The sequence below is a fragment of the Molossus molossus genome, unplaced genomic scaffold, assembly GCF_014108415.1.
Source record: "Molossus molossus isolate mMolMol1 unplaced genomic scaffold, mMolMol1.p scaffold_m16_p_21, whole genome shotgun sequence".
Classification (NCBI taxonomy): domain Eukaryota; kingdom Metazoa; phylum Chordata; class Mammalia; order Chiroptera; family Molossidae; genus Molossus; species Molossus molossus.
In genome coordinates, this window is record NW_023425357.1 from 2967356 (window position 1) to 2985531 (window position 18176).

The 18176-nt window shown below is 42.6% G+C and overlaps 1 protein-coding gene and 1 non-coding gene across 4 annotated transcripts; one reads left to right on the forward strand and one right to left on the reverse strand.

Moving 5' to 3' along the window:
- The first annotated feature begins 3794 nt into the window (after positions 1-3794).
- LOC118639292 (leukocyte immunoglobulin-like receptor subfamily A member 6) lies at positions 3795-17914 on the forward strand. Of its 3 annotated transcripts, none has more exons than XM_036275612.1 (8): positions 3795-3824; positions 4013-4048; positions 4196-4495; positions 4642-4944; positions 5152-5448; positions 5704-6494; positions 6572-6622; positions 17862-17914. In XM_036275612.1, exons 3-6 carry the CDS (start codon positions 4357-4359, stop codon positions 6066-6068), a joined length of 1104 nt encoding a protein of 367 aa, XP_036131505.1. In that variant the 5' UTR covers positions 3795-3824; positions 4013-4048; positions 4196-4356; the 3' UTR covers positions 6069-6494; positions 6572-6622; positions 17862-17914. The 3 variants fall into 3 exon arrangements, with proteins under 3 accessions (XP_036131505.1, XP_036131503.1, XP_036131506.1); XM_036275610.1 differs by having other exon boundaries at positions 3816-3853; positions 4214-4495; XM_036275613.1 differs by lacking the exons at positions 6572-6622; positions 17862-17914 and having other exon boundaries at positions 3816-3853; positions 4214-4495; positions 5862-6044.
- On the reverse strand, positions 17721-17827 carry LOC118639715. The gene has a single exon (XR_004961269.1). It is a non-coding gene; the product is annotated as a U6 spliceosomal RNA (small nuclear RNA).
- Positions 17915-18176: the final 262 nt, after the last annotated feature.

An 18176-nucleotide genomic window follows, 5' to 3' on the forward strand; every position in this document is an offset into this window, starting at 1 on the left:
ACAAACTAGTTTCTACAAGTTCAAGAAGATTGAAATCATATCAAGCATTTTCTCAGATCACAATGACATGCAACTAGAAATCAATTGCAACAAGAACATGCAAAGACATTTGAAAACATGGAGGCTAAATAGCCTGTTATTGAACAATGAATGGGTGACCAAGATCAAGGAAGAAATAAAAAACTTCCTGGAAACCAATGAAAATGAACACACAGCAACACAAAATCTATGGGATGCAGCAAAAGCAGTTCTGAGAAGGAAGTTCATAGAAGTACAGGCCCACTTCAAGAATCAAGAAACATTTCTTATTGACTATCTAACTTCACAACTTAAAGAACTAGAAAGAAAACAAACAAACAAACAAACAAACAAACAAACCCAGAGCAAGTAGAAGGAAAGAAATAGTAAAGATCAGAGCAGAAATAAATGACATAGAGATCAAAAAGAAAGATCAATGAAACACAGAGCTGGTTCTTCAAAAAGATAAACAAGTTTAGTAGATCCTTAGCTAGACTCACCAAGAAACCAAGAGAAAAAACCCAAAATACACAAAATCAGGAATGAAAGAGAAGAAGTAACCACTGACACAACAGAAATACAACGGATCATTAACAAATACTATGAACAATTACATGGCAACAAATTGGACAATCTAAGTAAAATGGACAAATTTCTAGAAACACATAATCTCCCAAATCTTAACCAGGAAGAGATAGAAAACTTGAACAGACCAATAACAACTAAGAAAATTGAAGATGGAATCAAGACTCTTCCAGCAATTGAAAACCCAGACCCGGACAGCTTCACGGGGGAGTTTTACCGAACATTCAAAGAAGAACTAACACACATTCTCCTCAAACTATTTCAGAAAATTCAAGAAGAAGGAAGACTTCCAAACTCGTGTTATGAGGCCAGCATAATCCTAATTCTAAATCCAGATAAAGACACTACAAAGAAAGAAAACTACAGGCCAATATCTCTGATGAACATAGATGCCAAAATCCTGAACAAAATACTAGCAAATCGGATCCAGCAATACATCAAAGAAATTATTCACCATGACCAAGTGGGATTCATCCCACGGATGCAAGGCTGGTGCAATATTCACAAATCAATAAATGTGATACACCATATAAACAAAATGAAAGATAAAAACCACATGATCATATCAATAGATGCCAAAAAAGCATTCGACAAAATCCAGCACCCATTTCTGATAAAAACGCTCAGCAATGTGGGAATAAAGGAATCATATATCTACATTGTAAAGGCCATATATGAAAGACCTACAGCCAACATCATACTCAATGGGCAAAAACTAAAAGCATTTTCCTTAAGAACGGGAACAAGACAGGGATGCCCATTTTCACCACTTTTATTTAACATAGCATGGAAGTCTGAGCTACAGCAATCAGACATGAAGAAAAAATAAAAGGGATTCTAATTGGAAAGGAGGAAGTCAAACTGTCATTATTCACAGATGACATGATATTGTATATAGAAACCCTAAAGACTCCATCAAAAATCTGCTAGATTTAATAAACAAATTTGGCAAGGTAGCAGGATACAAAATTAACGTGAAGAAATCGATGACATTTTAGACACCAATGATGAACTCACAGAAAGAGAAACTTAAACAATCCCATTTTCCATTGCAACAAAAAAAATTAAGATACCTAGGAATAAACCTAACCAAAGGAGTAAAGGACTTATTTGCAGAAAACTACAGGACATTGAAAAAAAGAAATAGAGAATCATATAACAAAGTGGAAGCACATACCTAGTTCATGGATTGGAAGAATTAACATAATTAAAATGTTCATACTACCCAAAGCAATCTATAGATCAAATGCAATCCCCATTAAAATACCAACAACATATTGCACAGAACTAGAACAAATACTTCAAAAGTTTATATGGAACCAAAAAAGTCCCCGAATGGCCACAACAATCGTGTAACAGAAGGGCAAAGTAGGTAGAATCACAATACTGGATATCAGGTTATACTACAAAGCTACTGTAATCAAAACAGCCTGGCATTGGCACAAGAACAGGGATATAAATCAATGGAACAGAACAGAGAACCCGAAAATTGACCCAAGACATTATGCTCAATTAATATTTGACAAAGATGGCAAAAGCATACAATGAAATAAAGACAGTGTTTTTAATAAATGGTGTTGAGAAAATTGGACAGCTACATGCAAAAAAAATGAGACTAGACCATCAACTTACACCGTACACAAGAATAAGCTCAAAATGGATAAAAGACTTATATGTGGCTCACTGTCTCTAAGGGCACCTTGCTGTCTCCATCAGTAAGGCAGAAAGAGAAGGTCACCTTTCCATCCACCATGACATAAGTCATGTTTCCAACCTTCCTGAGCTCTGAGCTTCGGCTCCTCCTCCCTTCCTCAGGTCACCCCCCACATCAATGTTTCCAACTTGCATTTCAGAATCTGTCCATTTGCTCCTCAAATTCTTTCCATGGTCCTCACATTTTTGGGGCAAATACAGATTCTTCTGTGTGAGCTGAAGCCTGCTCATGGTCGTCCACATGTGACCCTCCTACCTCAGGTCTCCATTCTGATTCTGTCAACCAGAGAAGTGAAGTTACCTCACGAACACACACTCACACATACCCACGAACACTCATAAATACAAACACACACACTCACTCACACTCAGTCACACTTAAACACTCACACCATCTGCTACTGACCATGTCTGTAATTTCCTAGATTTCTATACGACTAGCAAATCCCTTCCCAATCCCAGAGCTAAAGCCCAGACTAGAAGCAACACTGAGATTCCTTCTTCTCATTTCTCTTCTTGGCATGTGATTCTGACTGTTAAGGACTAAGCAAGGATATTGTGGTAAATCCTTGTTGCTGATCATGTAACATGGTTGGAAACACTAGAACTGGAGGTCAATTACTGTTGATATTATATTTTATTTCCATCTATTGATTTCTCTACTTCATATGATCTTCCTAACTCAGTCTGATCTTCACAGTCCATTCCTATGTATTCTTTTTGCCTTATAGACATAATCCCACCTTCTTGCAAGGGGGGAAGCAACCCATGATCAACCACCACCTCACTCATTCTTATGGTTGTTGAGAGAGTCTCTCTCTGTCTATAGGGCTCTCTAGAATGTTCTTTTATCTCAAGAATAGTCTCACTCCCACCTCTAAGGATTCCACATCTTCCATCAGCCACAGTTTACTCATGGTCTCAATTGTTCTCATATTTTCTCTAGTTTCTCCTTTGTAAGAAACATAATGGCAACATTAGCCTTAGAATGCCCATACTCTGCTAAGAGGAATCTCTCAGAGTACAGAAAATGGGTCTTTTAGATCACAGATGTATTGCTGGTTCTGGCCCAAATACTTGGCATGTAATAGATAATTAGTAAATATTTCTTTTTGGATGAGGAAATACCAAAATTATGTCCTGTTTGTGGGAGGCTGAAAAAATGTGTGGGGAGTTCTACTTGGAGCCATCCAGTCAGGGTCAACTCAGGATGAGAACCTGGGACCTGCCCTTTCTGAGCAGAAGGTCAGGTCTGGTCGAGTGTCCTGGGTCAGAGGAGACCCCAGATCTTGGCCAAGTGTCTCCAGAGGTCCTGGGGTCCTCCTGAGCCCTCCTCATGGAAACACCCAGTCCTCTGAGAAGGCGGGACGAACCCCTTGTGTAGTTCACAGTGGTGGGAACCGGAAGGCGGCAGAAGTTCCTGACTCACCACATCCTGGGTGTCTGACCTTCAGGCCCAGGGTCTCATCCACCTGCAGAGCAGAAGCCCGCAGAGCAGGTGCCATGAGGTCCATCCTCCCTTTGCTTCTCTGCCTCGGTCAGTGTAGATGTGGGGAGGGGGCAGCTGGAGGAGGCAGGGAGGCTACACCCCTGGTTCATGGGAAACAGGTTCAGGCAGCAGTGTGGATGGGGTGCTGATGGGAAGGAAATCAGCCCAGATGTCCAGGTGGAATCTCTGACTGGGTTTCTCTTCCAGGGCTGAGTCTGGACCAGAGGATCCACACGCAGGCAGGTGAGTCCCCCCCCAGGCTCTATGTCCACCTCTTACTTCTCCCCTGGGGCTCAGGACAAAGCACAGAGGCCCAGGGATGAGGTGGTGAAATGTGAGGGTCCTGGGCTGACCTGGGGACTGAGGGGTGAAAAAGTCTTTGTGATGCAGCCTTTGATTTCTTTCCAGGGACTCTCCCTAAACCTACTCTCTGGGCAGAGCCAGGCTCTGTGATCCCCTTGGGGAGTCCTGTGACCCTCTGGTGTCGGGGGGCCCTGGAAGCCCTGGAGTTTCGTCTCTTTAGACAACAACGTGAGCAAAGAAAGACACCGATGAAATGGAAGCACGGGGACAAGGCCCAGGTCTCCATCACACACATGACAGAGCACGATGCAGGGAGATACTCCTGTTACTATGTCACCTTCACTGGCCGGTCACAGTTCAGTAACATCCTGGAGCTGGTGCTGACAGGTGAGGGGACACTCAGGGGTCCCAGCCTCAGGCTCTGCCCTCAGGAAGGGCTCTGCTGTCAGGATTTTTCCCCTCTCATAGCCCAGCCCTGTGATACATGGGGGAGGTGTGAGCCCCATTTGACACACTGCCTTCTCCCCTCCTAGGATCCTACAGCAAACCCAGCCTCTCAGCCCTGCCCAGCCCTGTCGTGACCTCAGGAGGGAGAGTGATTCTCCAGTGTGGCTCATGGCTGGGATTTGACAGGTATATTCTGACTAAGGAAGGAGAACACAGGCTCTCCTGGACCCTGGACTCACAACCACACACCAGAGGACAGTCCCAGGCCCTGTTCCCTGTGGGCCCCGTGACCCCCAGCCACAGGTGGACGTTCAGATGCTATGGCTGTTACAGGAACAGCCCCCAGGTGTGTTCACAGCCCAGTGACCCCCTGGAGCTCCTGGTCTCAGGTGAGTCCCATTATTGTCCCTTCCATGGACTGAATCACTAGACAAGTTGTTGGCATCTTTGCTGGGAGGGGAGCCCCATGTGAGAGGTGGGGTCAGGGGAGCACAGGGGCTCCTGGGAAAGAAACACAATAAGACAGTGAGACCTGGGCCAGGCCAGGAGAAGGGGTTATGGGAGGAGCAGCCCTGTACTCACGTGTGGTCTCTCAGGTGTGTCTGGGAAGCCCTTCCTCCTGGCCCAGCAGGGCCTCATTGTGGCCTCTGGACAGAGCCTGACCCTTCAGTGTGGCTCTGATGTTGGCTATGACAGATTTGCTCTGTCCAAGGAGGGGGGACAGGACATCCCCCAGAGCCTCGTCCTGCAGCCCCAGGTTGGGCTCTCTCAAGTCAAGTTCCACCTGGACACTGTGCACAGCTACCATGGAGGCCGGTACAGATGCTACGGTGGACATAACTTGTCCTCTGAGTGGTCGGCCCCCAGTGACCACCTGGACATCCTGGTGGCAGGTGAGGAGCTGGTGGGTTCAGTCAGGGGACAGACTCTGCACAAGCCCTGCTGGGGAGTCTTGGGTGGTCATGGCCAGAATGAAAGTGTAGGACCTAGGGAGGGGGAGGCACAGAGAGACAGGGGTGTGAGGGGAGAGGGGAGACTCAGAGAGAACAGAGACAGACAGAGATGAGGGTCCACAGAGAGAGGCCTGGTGAATTTCAGGCCAGAAAAAGGTGGGCAGGCAGCCCCTCACCCACCCTCCCTCTCTCTAGGATGGTTCTCTGACAGACCCTCCCTCTCGGTGCAGCCGGGCACCACGGTGACCTCAGGAGAGAATGTGACCCTGCTGTGTCAGTCACAGAATTTGACGGACACTTTCCTTCTGTCCAAGGATGGGGCTGTCTATCCCCCCCTGTGTCTTCCATCAAAGCACCGAGTTCAGCAGTACCAGGCAGAGTTCTCCATGAGTCCTGTGACCTCCGCCCACGGGGGCACCTACAGGTGCTACAGCTCACTCAGCACCGCCCCCTACCTGCTGTCACAGCCCAGTGAGCCCCTGGAGCTACGGGTCTCAGGTGAGGGGCCCCTGGCCCTGTCTTTCTGTGCTGTCGGCTCAGGGTTCTGTGCCCTGAATTAGTTATGAAAGGAGGTGATGGGCTCTAGGGATGGTCACCCAGAGGATCTCCCAACCCTGTCAACACAGCCTTGTACCTGTGTCCTGAAGCTGCCTGGTGGGCAGCAGGAGAAACTTGAGGGGCCAGCGGAGATGTAGAGAAGAGTCTGAGTAGGATGGGGACTCCAAGGTCACCCCAGGGAACTCACCCTCTTTCTGTTTTTGTTTTTATGACTCTCATGCACCCCCCATCCCAATCTCTACCATTGATGAGTCATGGAGAACTCTGCTCAGAGGGAGCATGGACTACCCAGGAATTTCTGAGAGTCTATCAGGGAACCTAATTATCCCAGAAACACAAGAATGGGTTGTGTGTCAGGGGGGCTGGGAGTCAGGCTGAAATGCCAGTCACCACGGGGCTTACAGGGCCCAGAGTCGAGAAGATGACAGGTAAAGTGGTCAAGAAGCTGATAGCCTCATGTGGACTGCAGGGAGCCCCCATATCTCACCACCATCTCCATCCCCAGGAGGCTCTGAGGATCGGTCCCTACACCCCATGGAGTCAGGCAAACAGAGGGGTAAGTGAAGGTCTCTATAGGGAGGTGGTGGGTACATAAGTAACATAAGCTCAGACATGAGGGGGTTCAGGCCCCTCTGGAGAGGCTGACTTGGATGCGCCCTTTCTGTCTGGGACTCTGGATCCCCAAGTGTAGAAGGAGAGATTCATGGCCCAGAGCTTAGATTTCCTTTCAGTTCTGGCTCTGACCTCCTGGGGGAGGGGGCCTCGCAGGGACACCCAGGACGTGGTGTGGGGACTCTCCCCTCTGCAGCAGTGATGGTGACATGCACAGGGAGGGGCAGGCAGGACCAGGGTCTGGGGCATCCAGGTCCTTTCCCTCAGCCCAGGCTCAGCTCAGAGGAGAGAGGGCTGGAGTCAGACCTGGTTCACTTCCAGGCTCTGCTGCTCCTGCAGGGGGTCAGGTGGTCCCTTCTCTTCCCTGAGTGTTTGGTCATGTCTGTCTGTACCTGGATCCCTCCTGCTCACAAGCTGCTGTCACATTAGGTGACATATGGGTCACACAGAGCTCAGGAAGGCAGAGCCCCAGCCCTGCCCACCTTCCCTAGGGCGAGTCAGGGCCCTTCAGGATGGACAAAATCTTAGGTGAGACACAAGTCTACCCCACACCTCTGCAACTTTGATGTCTCTGCTGTGCTGGCGGTGGGGAATAAGGAAGGACCCTCAGTTCAGATAAGACATGGACAAGCCCCTTCAGATGAGGAGCCCAGAGCATAAAACTCAGGTCCTTCAGGGGCAGCATGAGGAGAGCACAGGGAACCCACAGACCCGGGTTCCAGTCCCAGCCCTGCCCTGTCCAGACTGGGTGACCTGGGACACGTGACTGACCTCTCTGAGCCTCAGTGACCTGGGTGGTGGGGCTCAGTCCCTGATGCATGACTGTGTGAGGGAGAGAGATGAATGACAAACCCCACCATGTGCCTCACACATAGTAGTTGCTCATTAAATGACATCATAGTCTGATAAATTTTTATTTATTTTTAATTTTTAAATAATTAATTTATTTTTGTTACAGATGTTTCTCCTTTATACCCCACTGATTCCCCCCTCCTCCTCCCTCCCCACCCTGTCCCCACCTTTGTTGTCCATGTCCATTGTTCATACATACATGTATGTAAGTTCTGTGGTTTATCTCTCCTCCACGACCCCCTCTCCTAGTGATTTTCAGTCCATACTCCACTTCCACATCTTTGGGACTACCCCGTTTCTCAGACTGTTATGTTCATTATATTCCACAAATAAGTGAGATCATGTGATATTTGTCTTTCTCTCCTTGGCTTGTTTTGCTTAGGATAATAGTTTCCAGGTCCCTCCATGTCATCTAAAAAAATAAGAGATCTTTCTTTCTTACAGCTGCATAGTACTCAATTGTGTATATGTACCACAGATTTCTTATCCATTCATCTACTGATGGACATTTGGGCTGTTTCCAAATATTAGCTATTGTAAATAGTGCTGCTATGAACATGGGGGTACATACATTCTTTCTGATTGGTGTTTCAGGCTTCTGAGGGTATATTCCTAGAAGTGGGATCACTGGGTCAAATGGAAGTTCAATTTTTAATTTTTTGAGGTGACACCATATTGTTTTCCATGGTGGCTGCACCAGTCTGCATTCCCACCAGCAGTGTACTAGAGTCCCCTTTTCTCCACACGCTCGCCAACACTTGTTGTTTGATGATGTGTTGATGGCGGCCATTCTGACAGGTGTGAGGTGATACCTCATTGTTGTTTTAACTTGCATCTCTCTGATGATTAGTGATGTTGAGCATTTCTTCATATGTCTCTTAGCCATGTGTATGTTCTATTTGAAGAGGTGTCTATTTAGTTCCTCTTCCCATTTTTTTAATTGGGTTCTTTGTCTTCCTTTTGTGGAGTTGTATGAGCACTCTCTATATATTGGAAATTAACCCCTTATCTGATATATCATTGGCAATTATGCTGTCCTATACAGTGGGTTGCCTTTCCATTTTGATGATTGTATCTTCACTGTGCATAAGCTTTTGAGTTTGATGTAGTCCCATGTGTTCATTTTCTCCTTTGTTTCTGTTGCCTTAGGAGACGTATCAGTGAAAATTCTGCTGCGTACGATGTCTGAGATTTTGTTGCCTACAGTCTCTTCTAGGATTTTTATGGATTCATGAGTCACATTTAAGTCTTTTATCCATTTTGAGTTTATTCTTGTGTAGGGTGTAAGTTGATGGTCTAGTTTCATTTTTTTTGCATGTAGCTGTCCAATTTTCCCAACACCATTTATTAAAGAGCCTGTCTTGACTCCACTGTATGCTCTTGTCACCTTTGTCAAATATTAATTGAGCATTTTACAGAACAGAGAACCTTGGGTCCATTTCCGGGTTCTCTGTTCTGTTTCATTGGTCTATATGCCTGTTCTTGTGCCAGTACCAGGCTGTTTTGATAATAGTCGCTTTGTAGTATAATCTGAAATCTGGTAATGTGATCCCTCCAACTTTGTTCTTTTTTTTTTTCAAGACTGCTGTGGCCATTTGAGGTCTTTTTTGGTTCCATATGAACTTTTGAAGTATTTGTTCTAGTTCTGTGAAGTATATCATTGGTATTTTGATGGGGATTGCATTGAATCGATAGATTGCTTTGGGTAATATGGACATTTTAATGATGTTGATTCTTCCAATCCGTGAACAAGGTATGTGCTTCCACTTTTTTATATCTTTCTCTATTTCTTTTTTCAATGACCTGTAGTTTTCTGCGAATAGGTCTTTTATTTTTTTGATTAAGTTTATTCCTAAGTCTCTTAATTATTTAGCTGCGATAGTAAATGGGCTTGTTTTTTTTAGTTTTTCTTTCTGTGAGTTCATCATTGGTGTATACAAATGCCATCGATTTTGTGACATTAATTTTGTATCCTGCTACTTTTCCAAATTCATTTGTTTAGTCTAGTAAATTTTTGATGGAGTCTTTGGGGTTTTCTACGTATAGTATCATGTCATCTGTGAATAATGACAATTTCACTTTCTCCTTTTCCATTTGGATGTCTTATTTTTTTCCTCCTGTCTGATTGCTGTGGCTAAGACTTCCAGTACTATGTTAAATAAGAGTGGCAAAAGTGGGCATCCTTGCCTTGTTCTTGTTCTTAAGGGAAATGATTTTTGCCCATTAAGTATGATGTTGACTGTAGGTTTTTCATATATGGCTTTTATTATGTTGAGATATGATACCTCTATTCTCAGATTGCTGAGCGTTTTTATCAGAAATGGGTGCTGGATTTTGTCGAATGCTTTTTCAGTGTTTATTGTCATGATTATGTGATTTTTATCTTTCATTTTATTTATGTGGTGTATCACATTTATTGATTTGTGAATACTGTACCAACCTTGCATTCCTGGGATGAATCCCACTTAGTCATGGTGAATAATTTTTTTTATGTATTGCTGGATTTGATTTCCTAGTGTTTTGACCAGGATTTTGGCATCTATGTTCATCAGGAATATTGGTTTGTAGTTTTCTTTCTTTGTAGTGTCTTTTTCGGGTTTTGGAATTAGAATTATGCTGGCCTCATAAAACGAGTTTATTTTTTATTTTTTTTTATGAATTTTTATTTATTTTTTTGTTACAGACATTTTACCTTTTTACCCCATTGGCACCCCCCACCCCACCCCCCCTCCACCCTGTCCCCTGCTTAGTTGTCCATGTCCATTGGTCATGCATACATGCATATAAGTTCTGTGGTTTATCTCTTCCCACCCCCCAACCCCTCCCACCCCCTCTTCTGAGGGATGTCAGTCTGTGCCCTATTTCCATGTGTCTGGGTCTACTGTATTCCTCAGACTGTTATGTTCATTATATTCCGTATATAAGTTAGATCATGTGGTATTTGTCTTTTTCTGCTTGGCTTCTTTCACTTAGGATAATACTTTCCAGGTCCCTCCATGTTGTCTCAAAGGATAAGAGATCTTTCTTTCTTACCGCTGCATAGTACTCCATTGTGTATATGTACCACAGCTTTTTTATCCATTCCTCTACGGGTGGACACTTGGGCTGTTTCCAGATTTTAGCTATTGTAAATAGTGCTGCTATGAACATGGGGGTACATATATTCTTCCTGATTGGTGTTTCAGGCTTCTTAGGGTATATTCCCAGCAGTGGGATCACTGGGTCAAATGGAAGTTCAATTTTTAATTTTTTGAGGTAGCACCATATTGTTTTCCATAGGGGCTGCACCAGTCTGCATTCCCACCAGCAGTGTATTAGAGTCCCCTTTTCTCCACACCCTCGCCAACACTTGTTGTTTGATGATTTGTTGATGGCGGCCATTCTGACAGGTGTGAGGTGATACCTCATTGTTGTTTTAATTTGCATCTCTCTGATGATTAGTGATGTTGAGCATTTCTTCATATGTCTCTTGGCCATTTGTATGTCCTGTTTGGAGAGGTGTCTATTCAGCTCCTCTGCCCATTTTTTAATTGGGTTCTTTGTCTTCCTTTTGGGGAGTTGTATGAGCACTCTATATATATTGGAAATTAACCCCTTATCTGATACATCATTGGCAATGATGTTCTCCCATACAGTGGGTTGCCTTTCCATTTTGATGATTGTTTCTTTTGCTGTGCAGAAGCTTTTGAGTTTGATGTAGTCCCATGTGTTCATTTTCTCCTTTATTTCTGTTGCCTTAGGTGATGTATCAGTGAAAATTCTGCTCCGTATGATGTCTGAAATTTTGTTGCCTACATTTTCTTCTAGAATTTTTATGGATTCACGGGTCACATTTAAGTCTTTTATCCATTTTGAGTTTATTTTGGTGTATGGTGTAAGTTGGTGGTCTAGTTTCATTTTTTTGCATGTAGCTGTCCAATTTTCCCAACACCATTTATTAAAGAGGCTGTCTTTACTCCACTGTATGCTCTTGCCACCTTTGTCAAATATTAATTGAGCGTATTGCCTTGGGTCCATTTCTGGGTTTTCAGTTCTGTTCCACTGGTCTATATGCCTGTTCTTGTGCCAGTACCAGGCTGTTTTGGTTACAGTCGCTTTGTAGTATAACCTGATATCTGGTATTGTGATCCCACCTACTTTGTTCTTCTTTTTCAAGATTGCTGTGGCTATTCGGGGTCTTTTTTGGTTCCATATGAACTTTTGAAGTATTTGTTCTAGTTCTATGAAATATGTCGTTGGTATTTTGATGGGGATTGCATTAAATCTATAGATTGCTTTGGGTAGTACGGACATTTTAATTATGTTAATTCTTCCAATCCATGAACAGGGTATGTGCTTCCACTTTTTTATATCTTCCTCTATTTCTTTTTTCAATGACCTGTAGTTTTCTGCAAATAGGTCCTTTACTTCTTTGGTTAAGTTTATTCCTAGGTATCGTAATTTTTTTGGAGCGATGGTAAATGGGATTGTTTTTTCAGTTTCTCTTTCTGTGAGTTCATCATTGGTGTACAAGAATGCCGTCGATTTCTTGACGTTAATTTTGTATCCTGCTACTTTGCCAAATTCATTTATTAAGTCTAATAGATTTTTGATGGAGTCTTTAGGGTTTTCTATGTACAATATCATGTCATCTGCAAATAATGACAGTTTCACTTCCTCCTTTCCAATTTGGATCCCTTTTATTTTTTCTTCCTGTCTGATTGCTGTGGCTAAGACTTCCAGTACAATGTTAAATAAGAGTGGTGAAAGTGGACATCCCTGTCTTGTTCCTGTTCTTAATTGAAATGTTTTTAGTTTCTGTCCATTGAGTATGATGTTGGCTGTAGGTCTTTCATATATGGCCTTTATTATATCGAGATATGATCCCTCTATTCCTACATTGTTGAGCGTTTTTATCAGAAATGGATGCTGGATTTTGTCGAATGCTTTTTCAGCATCTATTGATATGATCATGTGGTTTTTATTCTTCATTTTGTTTATGTGGTGTATCACGTTTATTGATTTGCGAATATTGTACCAGCCTTGCATCCCTGGAATGAATCCCACTTGGTCATGGTGAATAATTTTTTTGATGTATTTCTGGATCCGATTTGCTAGTATTTTGTTCAGGATTTTGGCGTCTATGTTCATCAGGGATATTGGCCTGTAGTTTTCTTTCTTCGTAGTGTCTTTTTCTGGTTTTGGAATTAGAATTATGCTGGCCTCATAGAACGTGTTTGGAAGTCTTCCTTCTTCTTGAATTTTTTGAAATAGTTTGAGGAGAATGGGTGTTAATTCTTTTTTGAATGTTCGGTAAAACTCCCCCGTGAAACTATCTGGGCCTGGGCTTTTGTTTGCCGGGAGAGTCTTGATTACCTCTTCAATTTCCTTAGTTGTTATTGGTCTGTTCAAGTTTTCTATCTCTTCCTGATCTAGTTTTGGGAGACTGTGTGTTTCTAGAAATTTGTCCATTTCGCTTAGATTGTCGAATTTGTTGCCATATAGTTGTTCATAGTAGTTGTTAACGATCTTTTGTATTTCTGTGGTGTTGGTTGTTACTTCTCCTCTTTCATTTCTGATTTTGTGTATTTGGGTTCTCTCTCTTTGTTTCTTGGTGAGTCTAGCTAAGGGTCCATCAATCTTGTTTATCTTTTCAAAAAACCAGCTCTTTGTTTCATTGATCCTTTGAATTGTTTTTTTGGTCTCTATGTCATTTATTTCTGCTCTGATCTTTACTATTTCCTTCCTTCTACTTGCTCTGGGGTTTTCTTTTTGTTTGCTTTCTAATTCTTTAAGTTGTGAGGTTAGACAGTCAATTAGAAATTTTTCCTGTTTTTTGAGGTAGGCCTGTAGTGCTATGAACTTCCCTCTCAGAACTGCTTTCGCTGAATCCCATAGATTTTGTGTTGTTGTGTGTTCATTTTCATTGGTTTCCAGGAAGTTTTTAATTTCTTCCTTGATCTCCTCGGTGACCCATTCATTGTTTAATAACATGCTATTTAGCCTCCAAGTGTTGAAATGTCTTTGCATGTTCTTGTTGCAATTGATTTCTAGTTTCATGCCATTGTGATCTGAGAAGATACTTGATATGATTTCAATCTTCTTGAACTTGTAGAGATTTAGTTTGTGTCCTATCATGTGGTCTATCTTTGAGAATGTCCCATGTGCACTTGAGAAGAATGTGTATTCTGTAGTTTTGGGGTGTAATTCTCTGTAGATGTCTATTAAATCCATTTGGTCTAGTGCTTCATTTAGAGTCTCTGTTTCCTTGCTAATTTTTTGCCTAGAGGATCTATCCAGTGCTGTCAACGGGGTGTTGAAGTCCCCTGCTATGATTGTATTGTTGTCGATTTCTCCTTGGAAGTCCTCCAGAAGATTTTTAATATATTTTGGTGCTCCTATATTCGGTGCATATATGTTTATCAAGGTTATATCTTCCTGTTGGATAGATCCTTTCAATATTATGTAGTGGCCGTCTTTGTCTCTAGTTATGGTCTTCATTTTGAAATCTATTTTATCAGATATGAGAATTGCTACCCCAGCTTTTTTTTGCTTTCCATTTGCTTGGAAAATTTTTTTTCATCCCTTCACTTTCAACCTATGTGAGTCTTTTGTTGAGAGGTGGGTCTCTTGTAAACAACATATAGATGAGTCATGCTTTCTTATCCAATCAGCTACTCTGTGTCTCTTTATGGGAGCATTCAATCCATTTACGTTTAAGGTTATTATTGAAATGTACTTATTTATTGCCATTTTTGTTTAGTGTGGTTCTATTTTTCTTCCCATTTCTACTGCTAATTACAGCAGTCCTTTTAACATTTCTTGCAGTGCTGGTTTGGTGCTAATGTATTCCCTTAGCCTTTTTTTTGTCTGGGAAGCTTTTTATTTGATCTTCTATTTTGAATGATAGCCTTGCTGGGTAGAGTAGTCTTGGATTCAGATTCTTGTTTTTCATGACTTTGATTACTTCATGCCATTCTCTTCTGGCCTGTAGTGTTTCTTGGGAGAAGTCAGCTGAGAGCCTTATGGGGTTCCCTTTGTAGGTAACCTGTTGCTTATCTCTTGCTGCTTTTAGGATTCTCTCTTTGTCTTTAATTTGTGGCATTTTAATTACTATGTGTCTTGGTGTGGGCCTGTTTGGGTTCTTCTTACTTGGGACTCTCTGTGCTTCTTGAACTTGAATGCCTTCTTCCTTCACCAAATTAGGGAAGTTTTCTCTCACTATTTTTTTGAATATATTGTCTATCCCTTGCTCCTTTTCTTCTTCTTCAGGGACTCCTATGATGCGAATATTATTACGTTTCCAGTTGTCCCATAGTTCTCTTAAGCTGTCTTCCTGTTTTTTAATAGTTTTTTCCTTTTGTTTTTCTGATTGGTTGATTTTTTCTACCCTGTCTTCTAATTCACTGATCCGGTCCTCAGCTTCCCCTACTCTGCTTTTTAAACCTTCCAATGTGTTTTTCATTTCGGATATGTCATTTTTTTATCTCTTCTTGTTGGTTTTTAATTTCCATTTGGCTTATTTTCAGTGTCTCTATGTCCTTACACATGCTGTTTAGCTTCCTCAAGATCATGGCTCTGAATTCTAGCTCTGTTAACATGCCTAATTGCTCCACATTGATCTCATCTTCGGTGGAGGTTTCTTGCTCTTTCATTTGGCTTCTGTTTCTGTGTTTCACCATTTTGGCTATCACTGAGGGCTTTGGAGCCTGTCAAGTTCTCCCTGTGGGTGTTGGTGTTCTGCTGTTTGTGGCTCCCTCTCCTGTGTTTAGATGAGTGAGGGAGGACCCACGTTGAACACCACTGTCAAGTCTTACTTTCCTGGTTAAAGTTGCCAGCCCAGGAAACGTACTGTTATCCTCTAGCTTTTTGCCTGGAGGCTAGCAGTCTAGGTTAATTGATGAGTTTTGGGTTGTCAGTTGATTGAAAAACTCCCTCTGGTGCTCAGCCAAAGCGCTTTCACGAGGGTGGGGCAGATGCTGGTTGTTAGTGAGCCTCAATTAGCATTTCAATGGCCCACAGGGTGGGGTTGGATCTCCGAGGGAGGGGCTGCTGCCTCTCTCAGAGCCCTGGGAAGGAGCAATGTGGCCACCATCCTGAGTGGCTGCACTCAGCCAAAGCTCTGAGCGCCCTCCAAACCCCGAGTGTCCCAACACAGTTCCAGTCCAGACCGCCCTCCCTCTGCCGGAGCCCAAGGTGAGTGGCTGTGGCTGTTTCAGCCTCTGTCCCGGCTGCGCTGTGGAGCCGCCTGGGAGTGTGACCCGAGGGCGCTGCTCCCAGCTGAGGCCGCTGCTGAGCTGCCGACCGTGGGCTCCCAGCCCCGTCTCGCGCCTTCGCAAGCCTACCGGGATGGAGTCAGTGTCCCTCGTTTTATGGTCCTCGCAAGCTGCTTTTCGGTTGGTTTTTCCCATCGATTTGTCTGTGTTATAGTTATAATTCCAGTTTGGTTCTGGGAGACGGTCTGTGTAGCTCCGTTCACTCTGCCGCCATTTTTCGGTTCCCCATAAAACGAGTTTAAAAGTCTTCCTTCTTCTTGAATTTTTTGAAATAGTTTGAGGAGAATGGGTATTCGTTCTTTGAATGTTTGGTAAAATTCCCCCGTGAAGCTGTCCGGGCCTGGGCTTTTGTTAGCTGGGAGAGTCTTGATTTTATCTTCAATTTTCTTAGTCATTATTGGTCTGTTCAAGTTTTCTATTTTTTTCTGGTTCAGTTTTGGGAGACTATGTGTTTCTAGAAATTGATTCATTTCACTTAGATTGTGAAATTTGTTGCCATATAATTGTTCATAATATTTGTTAACAATCCTTTGTATTTCTGTGGTGTCAGTTATTATTTCTCCTTTTTTATTTCTGATTTTGTGTATTTGGGTTCTCTCTCTTTGTTTCTTGGTGAGTCTAGCTAAGGGTCCATCAATCTTGATTATCTTCTCAAAGAACCAGCTTTTTGTTTTATTGATCCTTTGAATTGTTTTTTTTTTGTTGTTTGTTTGTTTTCATGTCATTTATTTCTACTCTGATCTTTACTGTTTTCTTTCTTCTACTTGCTCTGAGGTTTTCTTTTTGTTTGCTTTCTAGTTCTCTAAGTTGTGAGGTTAGATATTCTGTTAGAAATTTTTCTTGCTTCTTGAGGTAGGCCTGTAGTGCTACAAACATCCCTCTCAGAACTGCTTTCACTGCATCCCATAGATTTTGTGTTTTGGTGTGTTCATTTTTATTGGTTTCCAGGAAGTTTGTAATTATTTCCTTGATCTCTATGGTAACATATTCATTGTTAAATAACATGATACTTAGCCTCTATGTTTTCAAATGTCTTTGTATGTTCTTGTTGCAGATGATTTTTAGTTGCATGCCATTGTGATCTCAGAAGATGCTTGATACGATTTCCATCTTCTTGAACTTGTAGACACTTAGTTTGTGTCCTAACATGTGGTCTGTTTTTGAGAATGTCCCATGTGCACTTGAGCAGAATGTGAATTCTGTAGCTTTTGGGTGTAATTCTCTGTAGATATTTCTTAAATCCATTTGATCTAGCGCTTCATTTAGAGTCTGTGTTTCCTTGTTAATTTTTTGTTTAGAAGATCTGTCCAGTGCTGTCAGCGAAGTGTTGAAGTCCCCTACTATGATTGTGTTGCTATCGATTTCTCCTTTGAAGTCCTCCAAAAGATGTTTAATACATGTTGGTGCTCCTATATTGGGTGCATATATGTTTACCAAGGTTATATCTTTCTGTTGGATAGATCCTTTCTTTTTTTTTTATTGATTAATTTTTGTTACAGATGATTCTCCTTTTTTCCCCCACTGATTCCCCCCTCTTCCTCCCCTCCCTGACCCTTCCCCAGATTGTTGTCCATGTCCATTGTTCATGCGATAGATCCTTTCAATGGTATGTAGTGGCCTTCTTTGTCTCTAGTTATGGTCTTCATTTTGAAATCTACTTTATCAGATATGAGTATTGCTACCCCAGCTTTTTTTTTTTTCGCTTTCTGTCTGCTTGAAAGGTTTTTTTTTTTTTTTATCCCTTCACTTTTAACCTATGTGAGTCTTTTGTTGTGAGGTGGGTCTCTTGTAAACAACATATAGGTGAGTCATGCTTTTTTATCCAGTCAGCTACTCTGTGTCTTTTTATCAGAGCATTCAAACCATTCACATTGAAGGTGATAATTGATATGTACTTATTTATTGCCATTTTTGTTTAGTGTGGTTCTATTTTTTTAAAATATGAAACGCTTCACAAATTTGCGTGTCATCCTTGCGCAGGGGCCATGCTAATCTTCTCTGTATCGTTCCAATTTTAGTATATGTGCTGCCGAAGTGAGCACCATGATCTCATTTATAATGTCATTTGTATTCAAGGTCTCCCTTGGTACCAGTATGTTCCAATAGGGATCTCTGTGGCCCTCATTTTGCTGCTGCTCCTCCTCTTCTTCCTTTTCCTTCAATACCAGCGTCAGAGCAAACACAGGGCATCAGGTGAGTAGAGATCAAGGTGACCTGGGCCACTGAAGGGGTCACTCATACTTGCCACTGGAAAATCTAATAGATGGAGAAGGTCAGCTGAGACAAAGATTTCTCTAGAATCGCAAATCAGGAAATCTCTGCCCTTAATTCACCTGTTTCTTCCCTTAGCTACAACCCAGCTATGGGCGCCAGGAGCAGCCCCTCTGTGCC